The 10,938-nt window shown below is 51.7% G+C and overlaps 1 protein-coding gene across 1 annotated transcript in view; it reads right to left on the bottom strand.

The window, feature by feature from the left end:
- Positions 1-1,273: 1,273 nt before the first annotated feature.
- DDB1 (damage-specific DNA binding protein 1, 127kDa) overlaps positions 1,274-10,938 on the bottom strand; it is a gene marked incomplete at its 5' end in the record, with an annotated part of 12,002 nt that continues 2,337 nt past the window's right edge. Inside the window, 23 exons of the mRNA XM_009070407.1 lie at positions 1,274-1,588; positions 2,110-2,233; positions 2,423-2,525; positions 2,633-2,802; positions 3,306-3,415; positions 3,895-4,065; positions 4,201-4,295; positions 4,683-4,847; positions 5,087-5,210; positions 5,679-5,790; positions 6,000-6,095; positions 6,185-6,392; positions 6,595-6,702; positions 6,784-6,947; positions 7,025-7,203; positions 7,381-7,489; positions 7,575-7,650; positions 7,787-7,889; positions 8,485-8,601; positions 8,707-8,790; positions 9,146-9,304; positions 10,177-10,274; positions 10,378-10,492. Of these exons, the coding sequence (XP_009068655.1) occupies positions 1,505-1,588; positions 2,110-2,233; positions 2,423-2,525; positions 2,633-2,802; positions 3,306-3,415; positions 3,895-4,065; positions 4,201-4,295; positions 4,683-4,847; positions 5,087-5,210; positions 5,679-5,790; positions 6,000-6,095; positions 6,185-6,392; positions 6,595-6,702; positions 6,784-6,947; positions 7,025-7,203; positions 7,381-7,489; positions 7,575-7,650; positions 7,787-7,889; positions 8,485-8,601; positions 8,707-8,790; positions 9,146-9,304; positions 10,177-10,274; positions 10,378-10,492 (2,874 nt within the window). The remainder of the gene's footprint in view (positions 1,589-2,109; positions 2,234-2,422; positions 2,526-2,632; positions 2,803-3,305; positions 3,416-3,894; positions 4,066-4,200; positions 4,296-4,682; positions 4,848-5,086; positions 5,211-5,678; positions 5,791-5,999; positions 6,096-6,184; positions 6,393-6,594; positions 6,703-6,783; positions 6,948-7,024; positions 7,204-7,380; positions 7,490-7,574; positions 7,651-7,786; positions 7,890-8,484; positions 8,602-8,706; positions 8,791-9,145; positions 9,305-10,176; positions 10,275-10,377; positions 10,493-10,938) is intronic.

The following is a 10,938-nucleotide window of genomic DNA, read 5'->3' as shown; positions in this document are numbered from 1 at the left end:
GCACAGGCAGGTAAATGTTTGATCCCAGGGAGTAAAGGGCAGTGTTGCCCCAGCAGCCTCGAGCTCCCAATCCAGCATGGATTTCCCCTCCAAATCCTGCCCGAGGGTTAGAGGCACCCAAGGTTCGTCCCCAGCGCTGTCATCCCCTGAATCCTTCCAAACTCGGGGTGCTGAGGGGATTGATCTTGGTTTTAGGGGTGCAGGGCTATGGGAAGCTCCTGTCCTAGTGGGATGTGATCCCAAATCCCAGGGCTGTGAAGCAGCTCCATAGTGAGTGGCCTGGGATAAACTGATCCTGCCACAGCCAGAAGGGTTTCTCTAACCCCCCAAAAGGAGGGTGACAGCAGCACAAGCACCCCCAGTTTGTCTGGGATAATGCATTCAGGATCCAGGCTGCTGTGCTTCCATGGCTTCCCAAAGTTTGGGAATAAGTTGCTCCAGGCAGGTAAACAGATCCCAAAGGCTTGAGGTGATAAAAGCAGGAGCAGAGTCCAAGGGTACTGCCTGCTCCCCACATTCCTGGGAAGAGATGGCCAAATATAGGCTTTTCCCTGTGGCCTCCTCAGAGAATCTGGGCTGGAAGTGGGAGGCAGGGATGCTTCCAGCACCAGCTGTCTCCCAGAGAGGGAAGGATTTGGGAAAACCTGGCCAGAATAGGAAGGGCGTAACTAGGGGTTAGATTCAGGTTACCTAGGGGTGAGGATGCAGGGGAGAGTGGATAAAGGCATGAAAATATCCAGGATAACCCCCAAATTCCATGAGCAATGTGAGGAGGAGGAAAGTAGGAGAGCAGGAGGATAATTATGAATGAGCAGAAAAATCCAGGTTTTCCCAAAAAATTGAGACCCAAATCTGCCTCTCAGGGCAACCTGGCAAGGAATGAAAATTCCCTACAAATCCAAGAAGAGCCAGGAAAACACACCTGGAAAAGAGGTGTCTGGAAAAGAGAGGTGTCCCAAGGCCACCCAGGTGAGGACAGGGATGTCACAACTCCTCAGGACACAAATCTTTCCTCTTGGACTACTTTATTTGGTAAAACTCCAAAACCAACAAGCTTGAGCTTCCCAGAACTTCCCAAGGCATGGATCCTATGGAGAGAGGGTTATCCCACTCGGCTCCAGCCCCGGCTGCTCCTCCAGCTTGCATTCCTCTTCCAAAAAACCCACAAATAATCCCAAAAAATGGATCAAAAGCGAAATCAAAAGCCAAAAACCATAATAAAAGGTACTAAAGAGACCAGGGAAGAGGGAATTGAGGCATTGCATCCCGGGGGATCAGCCATGGAAAGGGATAGTTCTGGGCACAGCCGAGTCCACAGGATCCATGAATCCCAGCAGGAGATGACCTAGAGCCTGCCCAACACCCTCCCAATTCCTAACAAGCTGCTTCCCTTGGGATTCCATCCCCCACGGCCCCTCTGGCTGCTGCCAGTGTTGGGCACAGCTGGGGAAGGATTCCCTGGCTCCATGTGGAAGGAAGGGGTTGGGAATGATCCTGAATCCTGCTAATGGATCCGGGTCAGTTCCTCCACAATCTTTATCAGGTCATCCACCGTGGCTTCCCTCTTCATCCCACTGCCATCATCGATCTGCATAGAGAGGGAAAGGCATCAGAGTTTGGAGACAGCAGCAGGAGCCAAACAACATTCCCAGATCATCCAGGAAGGTGTGGAATTAGGCTTCCCCAGAGGGCTGTGGCTTTCCCATCCCTGGAAGTGCTCTAGGCCAGGTTGGATGAGGCTTGGAGCAGCCTGGGCTGTGGGTGGGACTGGATGATCCTTAAGGTCCCTTCCAACCAAACCACTCCAGAAGTCCATGTGCTGGTTTAGATTGGATATTGGGAAGAAATTCTTCCCTGTGAGGGTGGTGAGGCACTGGAATGAATTTTCCAGGGAAGCTGTGGCTTCCTCATCCCTGGAAGTGTTCCAGACCAGGCTGGATAGGGCTTGGAGCCATCTGGACTGGTGGAAGGTGTTGGGGTTGGAACTGGAGGAGCTTTGGTGCCCTTTCCAACCCAACCCATCCCATAACTCTAGGATTCCATCATTTACTGAGCCCAGATTCCTGAGTTAGATCCTTCAAGAATCCAAGGTGACATGCCCCAGCTCACCTGCAGGTTTGCCACCACTTCCTGCATCTTGGGCCTGCTGATGTCCAGGAAACTCTCGATGAGGTCTCCATCAATGAATCCTGTGGCCGGTTCCGTTTTCCGCTCCGTGTGGAATGACCTCCAGGTGCCTCTGTCAAGGAGCTAAATCCATACGGAATAACACCAGGCCTGGATGTGGTTAATGGTTGGACTCTGATTTTAGAGGGCTTTTCCCTTTCTCAACCTTAATTCCACAATTCCCTGCAAGTGCAGGCAAAGCCTCTCCCACCCCCTCCAGCTGATAATCCCCATCTGATTCCTGGCCAAAGGATATAATGAATGTTCAATCTTCCCAACACTCTTGATGACTTTGTTGAGCCTGTTCTGCATGTCCAGGAGGAGGTTGTACCAACTCTCTGACAGCGACGTCACCAATCCTGCAACATGGAGAGGGCTTGGAAGGTGTCCATGGAGGAGATTTAAGGCCCCTCCAACCCAAACCATTCCAAGATTCCATGAGGAATTCTCAGCCCCTGCTCCATACCGATCATCCCATTGACTGTGCCAAAGAGCACAGAGCCCTGGGTGGGTGTGGAGGTCTCTCCCAGGTTCTGCATGACCAGGGATCCGTGGCAGAAGACGTTGACAAACTCTCCCAGGTGGGACAATCCCACTTCCTGCAGGTGCTGACGCTCCTCATCCGTTGTGGCCGCACTGCAATTTCAAGCAACCTGTTCATTCCAGGCTGGGGGAATACCAAAGCTTCCCTAGCTCCCACCCTGCTGCTCCCAAGAGCTGGGAATGTTCTTCCAGCTTTCCTGAGGGTTCCAGAGCTTCCCCTGCTCCTCAGAGCTAGGGATGCTCTTCCAGCTTTCCTGAAGCTTCCAAAGCTTCCCCTGCTCCTCAGAGCTGAGAACGCTCCTCCAGCTTTCCTGAAGGTTCCAAAGCTTCTCCTGCTCTCAAAAGCTAGTAATGCTCCTCCTTTCCTGAAGAGTCCAAAGCTTCCACTGCTCCCAAAAGCTGAGGTTACTCCTTCAGCTTTCCTGAAGGTTCCAAAGCTTTATTCCCCTGCTCCCAAGAGCTTGGAATGCTCCTCCAGCTGTCTTAAGGGTTCCAAAGCTTCCTCTGTTCCTCAGAGCAGGGAATGCTCCTCCAGCTTTCCTGAGGGTCCCATGACCCCATCCCACCCAGACACATTCCCAGCACATCCAGCTCACCTGTCCTTCTGGCACACAAACAGATTGAAAGCGTTTTCTGCTCCCAAGAAATTATCATCATCCAGGATCTCCACAGCACTCATCCAGTTGGGATTGAAATCCCTGGCAATCTGGAAAGGAACAAGAGGACACACAGTGTGCCCAGATGGTCCGACCTGGGATCCAGCATCATCCCACACAACACCAATGTTCAGGAGAGAGGTGGGATCCAGCCTGGCACTCTCTGCTCCAGGAAGTAGGAAAGGCACCAAGTGCCCCATGGACATGGTCCTGGGCCAAGAGGCACTTGGATAATGTCCTGCGAAGACATGGAGGAGCCTGAGCCAAAGCCATTCCACCACGTAGCCTGCAGCTACACTCCAAGTGGACACCAGGCATTCCAGATGGCATCTCCCCACCCTGCCAGGTGACACCTGCTCCTCTCACAGCCCAACTCCTTGGAAACCAATGGATCCATCCCTCCACAACCCACATGGATCCATGTAAAACCTCCACACTGTACTGAGCCAAACTCCTCCTCTTATCCCTTCAAGCTGTTCCACTTTGCTCAGGGCCTGTGGGAATGGGGCAGATCCCAGAGAATCCATACCTCCTCGAAATTCCCTTCCATGGGTTTGTATGCCAGGAGCAGGACAGAGCGCATGAGATCTCCCACCAGGATGAAGTCTCCTTTGGTCTTCAGGTAGAGAGCCATGATGTTGTTGTAGTGGTTGCACTCCGTGCGCAGCTCCTTCTCCGCTGTCCACTCGTACAGGCGCACCTGAGGGATGGGATAGGGACTGGAACACCCATGGATACCCAAGAGCTGGGGAATGCTCCTCAGCAGATATCCAGATCCAAAGCTATGATCCCAAAAGCAATCCCAAACCAAGTCAGGGGCTTGCAAGAGCCTTACTGTGCTGTTGATGCTGGCTAAGAGCTTCCCATTGAATTCCACCATGGAATACACAGCTCCCTTGACCTCCTTCTCTGCCAGGCTCTGCAGCTTCCCTGGAAAAAAGCTGGGCATCACCTGGATGTTCATCCAAGGGTGGGAAGTCAAGGGGGTTCAGGCAAGCTTTGCTCTCAACAAAACCTCTTGAGGGGCACAAGTGATATGGGAATGATGTGACATGGGAATGATAAGGCATGGGATGGATAGGACACACAAAGCAAATCCCAGAATCCAAGGCTGGTAAGGGAATCTTGGGCTTCTTTAGGACATGGGAATATACAAGGAGGGTCACAACACCTGCTATGGACACCTGCCAGCAGCTTCCTTGGGAAAATTTTCACCTGCTCCCAGGACATGAGCTCTGCAGGGTCCAAGGAGCTAATCTCTCATGTCCCACCAAAAAGAGCTGGAATTTTTCCCAGGTGACACCACCTTGTTCTTACCATCAGAGTAGTGGAAGACGACAATCCGACCCTGCTTGGGCTCTGCTTCCTCAGGATAGACCATGGCGGTGCCCACGATAAAGTAGGTGTTGGGATCCTTTCCCAGCTTGCAAGAAACCAGGCTGAGGGCATACTCATTTTGCAGGAATTGGTGAGCGTGGAGCACTAGGAAAGAGAGAAAAAAAAATAGGATACCAAAGTTCTGGAAGAGCAGCTGAAAGCTTAAGATACATCCCAGAGATTCCTTCTACTCCCCACAAGCTCATGCCAACCCTATGGCTGATATTCCTCCAGGAATGAAGGGAACACACAAAATCCCTGTTTTTCACAAGGATTGGAAGATCCTCAGCTTCAGCTGGGCTTTTCCAGGTGTGAAAAATGGGATTTGGGAATGGGACAAGTACCCTCAAAGGTATGTTGGTCTATGATGAGCAGGTTGTGCACTTCCACCTCTTCCCCAAAGGATGTCTCATGTGGAGCTGTGCTGCTGGAAAACAGCTTGCTGGTGCTCACACTGCTGGATAAGGCCTAGGATACAGGAAAATCTGTCACATCCCGGTGCTACTTGGCATATCCACACTGTCTGAGGCAATCAGGGATTGGGAATGGATGGGAGAGGAGGTGGAGCAAGGAAAGAGCAATGAACACATTCCCAGCAGCTGTGGAGATGTTAGTCCAAGGTTACATAGTTGTAGCTTCCACCAGAGTTGCATTCCAGGGAAAAGGAAACCACTGGAAAGCCCACGGAAGGCTGTACAGGATATTGAAGGAGCAGCAGCCAACAATAAATGGGATCAGGTGGAACAGTGAAGGTGCTGAGGGTGTGGAGAGCAGGACACCACCATGGAGAGATCCCACCCCATTCCACTCTGGCTGAGCTTTGGAAGGGGAAGACTCTTTGTATTCAAAGCTTTGGAAGGGAAGACCATCAAGGAAAACCTGGATCATGGCCTAAGGAATCCCACAGCACAGGGATGATCCAGCCTGGGATCTCACCTGGGTGCTGGCGCTGGGTCTGAGGGCTGTGGTGCCCCCACTGGCATCCTGCACCTCGATCCGACTGGAAAGCACCCCAAAACATTGGGATACCTCCTGGTAGCAGATCTTCCTGTGGGATAAACACAGCTGTGTGAGCAGGAAAACCAGGACAAACCATTTCAAGGAGAAAAAGGAAGCTCTGGAGGCAACAAGAGCTGTTTGGCTTAGGCAGTCACCTCAAACCTTGTCCCATGCAGTAGAGCACCCTTAGCTCTGTATCCTCATCCCAAGCATCCTCATCCCAGTGATCCCTCATCCCAGGGATCCTTCCCAGCTCACCTGGGTGACTCATAGAGAGGAACTGTACGGATATGCAGTTTCTGGATCTCATCAATGGTGCCAATGGTCAAGGTGCTGTTGTTGGCCAAGGCCAAGCTGCACATGGGAAAAACACATGGAAAACAGCGTTTCTAAGGTGTGTGGCACAGCAAGAACCTCCTTCTCCTTCATATCCCAGACCTCACCTGTCAGGATAGCCATCAGAGTTGAGGGGACACATGTAGTTGACCTCCTTGAGGTTGACGTTGGAGAAAACCAACTTGTGGTTGCTGCTGTAGATGACGGTGGGACGGTCGGAGCAGGCAAACACGTTGGTGGTGGATAAGGAGCGGAATGTCCTCAGGACGGTGGGTTGAGTGCCCAGGGTCACCTTCTTCCTGTCACTCAGCAAGCCTGGAATGAAGGGGAAGAGAAATTTGGGAGCTGCCAAATTTCTTGGGTACGAAGGAGTTCATCCAGGATGCAAGAACCCATCAACTTTCTCCAGAGAGGAATCCACCAACTCCAACTGGAGGTTGTCAGAATGGAAAGGCAAGAAAGATGTTTCCAGAGGGATGGAGAAAACATGGAAAGGAAGGCAAAGGCCCCAAGTCACCTGTCTCCAGGCTGAGCCCGAAGTAGAAGAGAGCTCCATCACCCAGAGCACACAGCAGGTAGTGGCTGCTCTCAAACGTCGTCATCAGAATGGAGCGAGGGATGATCTCTGCAGGAAGCAGGAGAAGACATGGATGAGGTCACTCAGCATTCAACCAGAGATCACTGTGCCCCCCTGGGAAGGTCCTACCTCCTCCCAGCATCTCCTTGTGGAGCAGCTCAAAGGACGGGAGCTTCAGGATGCGTGCAGAGATGTCGGTCCAGAGCCCAATGGCACACAGCGGGGACATCCCATTGGTGTCCCCCAGAGGGGTGATGTCCAGGCAGGCAACCTCGTGCTCCATCTCCGTGCAGCTGGGAGGAAGGATGGAGCAGAGGGGTCAACCTTGATCCCAAAAATCCAACATCCCAAGAGCCCTGAGTGTCCTCACCTGATCTGCCTGAGCTCCTGAGGTCGGATCTCCAGGTAGTACAAGGCTCTTCCCACGGCCACCACCACCTGATTGCTGTTGCAGGAAGCCACACTGATGTTCTTCCCATTGGGCTCCTTCCATTCACTCACCAGGGATTTGGGATCCTGGCTGACCAGTCTCACAGAGGCAGAGGTGATCTGGGAATGACAGAGGGAAAACACCCGTGGCTCAGGTGCTTTCCACCACTTCCCCTCCACTGTTGGCCCAGGGAAGTCCTCCAAACCCTGACAAGCAAAGTTAGCTCCACCATCTACAAGGACCACCAGGAGAGCCATATCCAGATTTCCCTAGGAATTCCATTTCCCTGGAATTACCTGGATCAACTGCTGATGTGCCACATTGCCACAGAAGAAGGTCTGCTGGTCATCCACAAACCCTGTGAGCTCTGTCTCTTCCACCTCCTCTCCATTCAACATCAGAACTCTGGAACAAGGAAGGGAACTCCTGCTAATTCCTGGTCCTTAATTCCTGGTTGACCTAAGCCAGGCTCAGCTCATCCCACCTTTACCTGGTCTGGCCAACAAAGGACAGCACCAACGTGTTGTCTGTCTCGCGGTGACAATCTGACCTCAGGGGCCACAAACCTGGAAGGAAAAGGCCACAATTCCTCATGGAATGGGTGGGAAAGCTCCATCCCACATCACAACCTCATCCATGCCCATGGTGTGTTCCACTGTCCCCTCTGAGGCTGTGGGTGACACCATGGATCGCCTCACACACCTTTTATCCCTGGCAGGTCGATGCTGGCATGCTCATGGATCCCGATGCCGTTCCGGATGATCCGCAGGGATCCCTCCTTGAAGGCACCTGAGCAGGTCACCAGCTGGAGGAGGAGATGGTATTTACCAACCCATGGACAGGAAGCTCTCCCACTCCTCTTTGGGATCAGAGGAACTCATCATGGAATGGTTTGGGATGGAAGAACCTTAAAGATCCCATTCCACTCCCTGCCATGGGCAGGGACATCTTCTACTTCCACGTTGCTCCAAGCCTCATCCAACCTGGCCTTGAACACTTCTAGGAATGAGGAGTCCACAACATCTTCTCCAAGGAAGTTTTTTGGGCAGCTGCTCCTTCCCCATGGCACAAAGGCAACTCCTTCCTCAGGGATTAACCTTCCCACTCATAGCATTCCAGGATAACCCTCAACACCATTCCTGCACCCGGGTAAGGCTCCAAGACCCTCCAATAAGTGGTTTCTAGTCCTTTCCTTCCACAGAACAAGTTGTCCAGGCTGCCTCATCCCTGGAAGTGTTCAAATCCAGCTTAGATGGGGCTTGGGCTAGTGGGAGGTGTCCCTGCCCATGGATTGGTCCCTTCCAATCCAAACCATTCAATGACTATGGACTACCCATGGATACACCTGACAAGCCCAGAAATCCCCAGGAGTGTGGACAAAAAAGCAGGATCATGGCTACCTGGCCTTGACCTTGTCTTTCCAGGTCCACCACACACATGTCGACGATGGGCCCGAGGTTGGTGAAGGTCTCCATGGCCACCACGTAGGAGCCTTGTTCGTTGCTATCCACGTTGAGCTGGGAATAAAGACAACTTTGAGACTCCAAGAAGTGACATAGAGCAAGGGGAAAGGGCAGGCAAGGAGAAGCAGGGAAAATTGATCCAGGCCTGCTCCCATGTACCTTCACAAGCTGGGAATCTCCAAGCCTGGAGCCAACAAACACCACTCCGTTGTCCAGGTAGGTCAGGCACTCGGCTATGGATGTCTGGGAAGTGACAAGAAGCATGGAAAAGCCTTTGGCACACCTTGAAAGCATCACTACTAAGGTGTTATCCACCAGGAAAATCCTGGGCATAGGAGAGGGATGAAATCCTTTTAAATCCCCATCAGAATCCAAACTTCTTCCTGGCAAACACCAGGAAAAAACTAAGGGAAGGAAAGTGCCCACAGCGGGATTTTCCAGCAAGCACCAAGTCAGAGCTGAGACAAATGGGAAGCAACATTCCCCAGGCTCCAAAAGACACAACTCCTCCCAGTCATTCTGCAATGGAGCTTTCCTGGACTTGGGAGCTTCCCAGTCCTGTGGGGACAAGCTCCAGGGAAGCAGAGATGAGTCCTACCTCTCCCAGGAGCTCCACACGTAGGTCCTTGAGGGTGACAGTGCCATCCATCTGCTCCTCCTTCTCCAGAAGCAGCATGAAGAGCCTCCCTTCCATGTCTCCCAGCAAATACCGGGATCCATTGGGATCCACCCGGTTGTGGCACACGATGGTACTTTGCTGCGGGAAAAGGAGAAGGAATTTTAGGAAGCCCCAAAGTGAGAGCTAATTCCCAAACTGGAACCCAAACAAAGCTCCAAGCCTGCTCCATCCCTAGGTCCAAACTTGGCTCTGTGTGCTGGATGCTGCATTCAACATTTTGGGATTAAGATTCCTGATTTTCTAGGTTTTATGGGATGCAATCTTTCCATTGGCCTCGGGTAGGGATGTGGCTGCACTTTCCCACATCTGTAGGTCAGCACGGCACAACCTGCTCCAGTATCCCAGATTTCCCAATTCCAGAGCTCCAGTAGTGCTCTGAGACTTCCAGGCACCAATATTCCTATTTGTTCTCCCCAAATTTATAGTTTTTTTCCAGCCTCTTCTTATTTCCAGCTTAAAAGAACCTTTGGATGGTGGTTCCAGGCCTCTTCCCACCCCAAGGAGCACTTCAACTGCTTCCTGTTCCAATTAAAAGTGGGAATTGGTCTGTTCTTCCAGAAAAAACACAAATTCAACTTGTGTCCCACAATCTCTTTCTTCTTTGAACAAGAGACTCCAAGGAGCTCATCCATATCTTCTGCCAACCTGGATCTGTACCCAAACCACACCCTAACTCCTAATTAATCCTTTTCCCAGGGTTCCAAACAAGATTCCAGTTTATTCCCCCATTTCCAAGCAATCCCAAGGGAGCAAAGCCACACACTTGAGAGCCAACAGGGATCATGGATGTCCCTCAATCCCTAAAAAACAGCACCATGTGAGGCACCAAAACCTCTGGAAGTCCAGACCTTTGGGCGGAAGTGATGCTGCTAGACCACACCTGGGACTAGAGCAGGTTAAATTCCTGGCTGGAAGTGCTGGGAAGGGAGGAATTGTGTGGGATGGATCACCTTGATGATGGGAGGAGCTATGGCCAAGTACTTGTCTCCGTTGTGGTAGGTGATGGATTCCTGCCCGATGATGATGGCTCCTCCGAACGGCTCTGGCACTGCACGACACACAACACCTCAGCAAACAACCTGCATGGAAGGACTGAAGCTTCCAGCCTGGAAAAACCCAGGAAGGAACATGTTTTCCACAGCATTCCCAACCTGCAATGACCATGGAGGCTTCGGCTTCCACATTTTCCTGCTTCCAAGGGCCTTTGTTGAACTCCTTCTCCCGCAGGGACACTTCGTAGGTCTTCACGTGCCGACCCTGAGGGTCCTGGAGGGGAAGGAGAACATGGATCAGATTCCTGAGGCAAGGAATTTCCACCTCATCTCCTGCAAAAACATCATTCCAAGGAGCTGCTGAGGCTTCCCACCTCCTCCCTCACACCTCACCAGAGTCTCAACACCCACACAATGCTCTTCCAAAACAAACTGGGAAGTGTTTTTCCATTGTCATACAAGTGGTTTCCACGGATTTGTGTTTCCCTGACACAGAGCTTCCTATAAATCTATCATCACTGCTTCCAGCTCCAGCAAACGGTCATGAATTCCAGGTTTATTTTAGTAAATTCCCATTTTTCCCTGTGGTTTCAGAGCTTCCCAAAAAATTCCCTCAGTCCCTGATATTCAATTCAAATCCTGGAATAAATGGAGGAAGAATCAAGGCAGTAGCTTGGAAATATCCCACCTGGAATCACACAGGAATCAAAACAAACTAGA

This window comes from Acanthisitta chloris, unplaced genomic scaffold, assembly GCF_000695815.1.
Source record: "Acanthisitta chloris isolate BGI_N310 unplaced genomic scaffold, ASM69581v1 scaffold3202, whole genome shotgun sequence".
NCBI classification, from domain to species: Eukaryota; Metazoa; Chordata; class Aves; order Passeriformes; family Acanthisittidae; genus Acanthisitta; species Acanthisitta chloris.
Note: the sequence above shows the minus strand (reverse complement) of the source record. Positions and strands in the feature narration are given on the sequence as shown.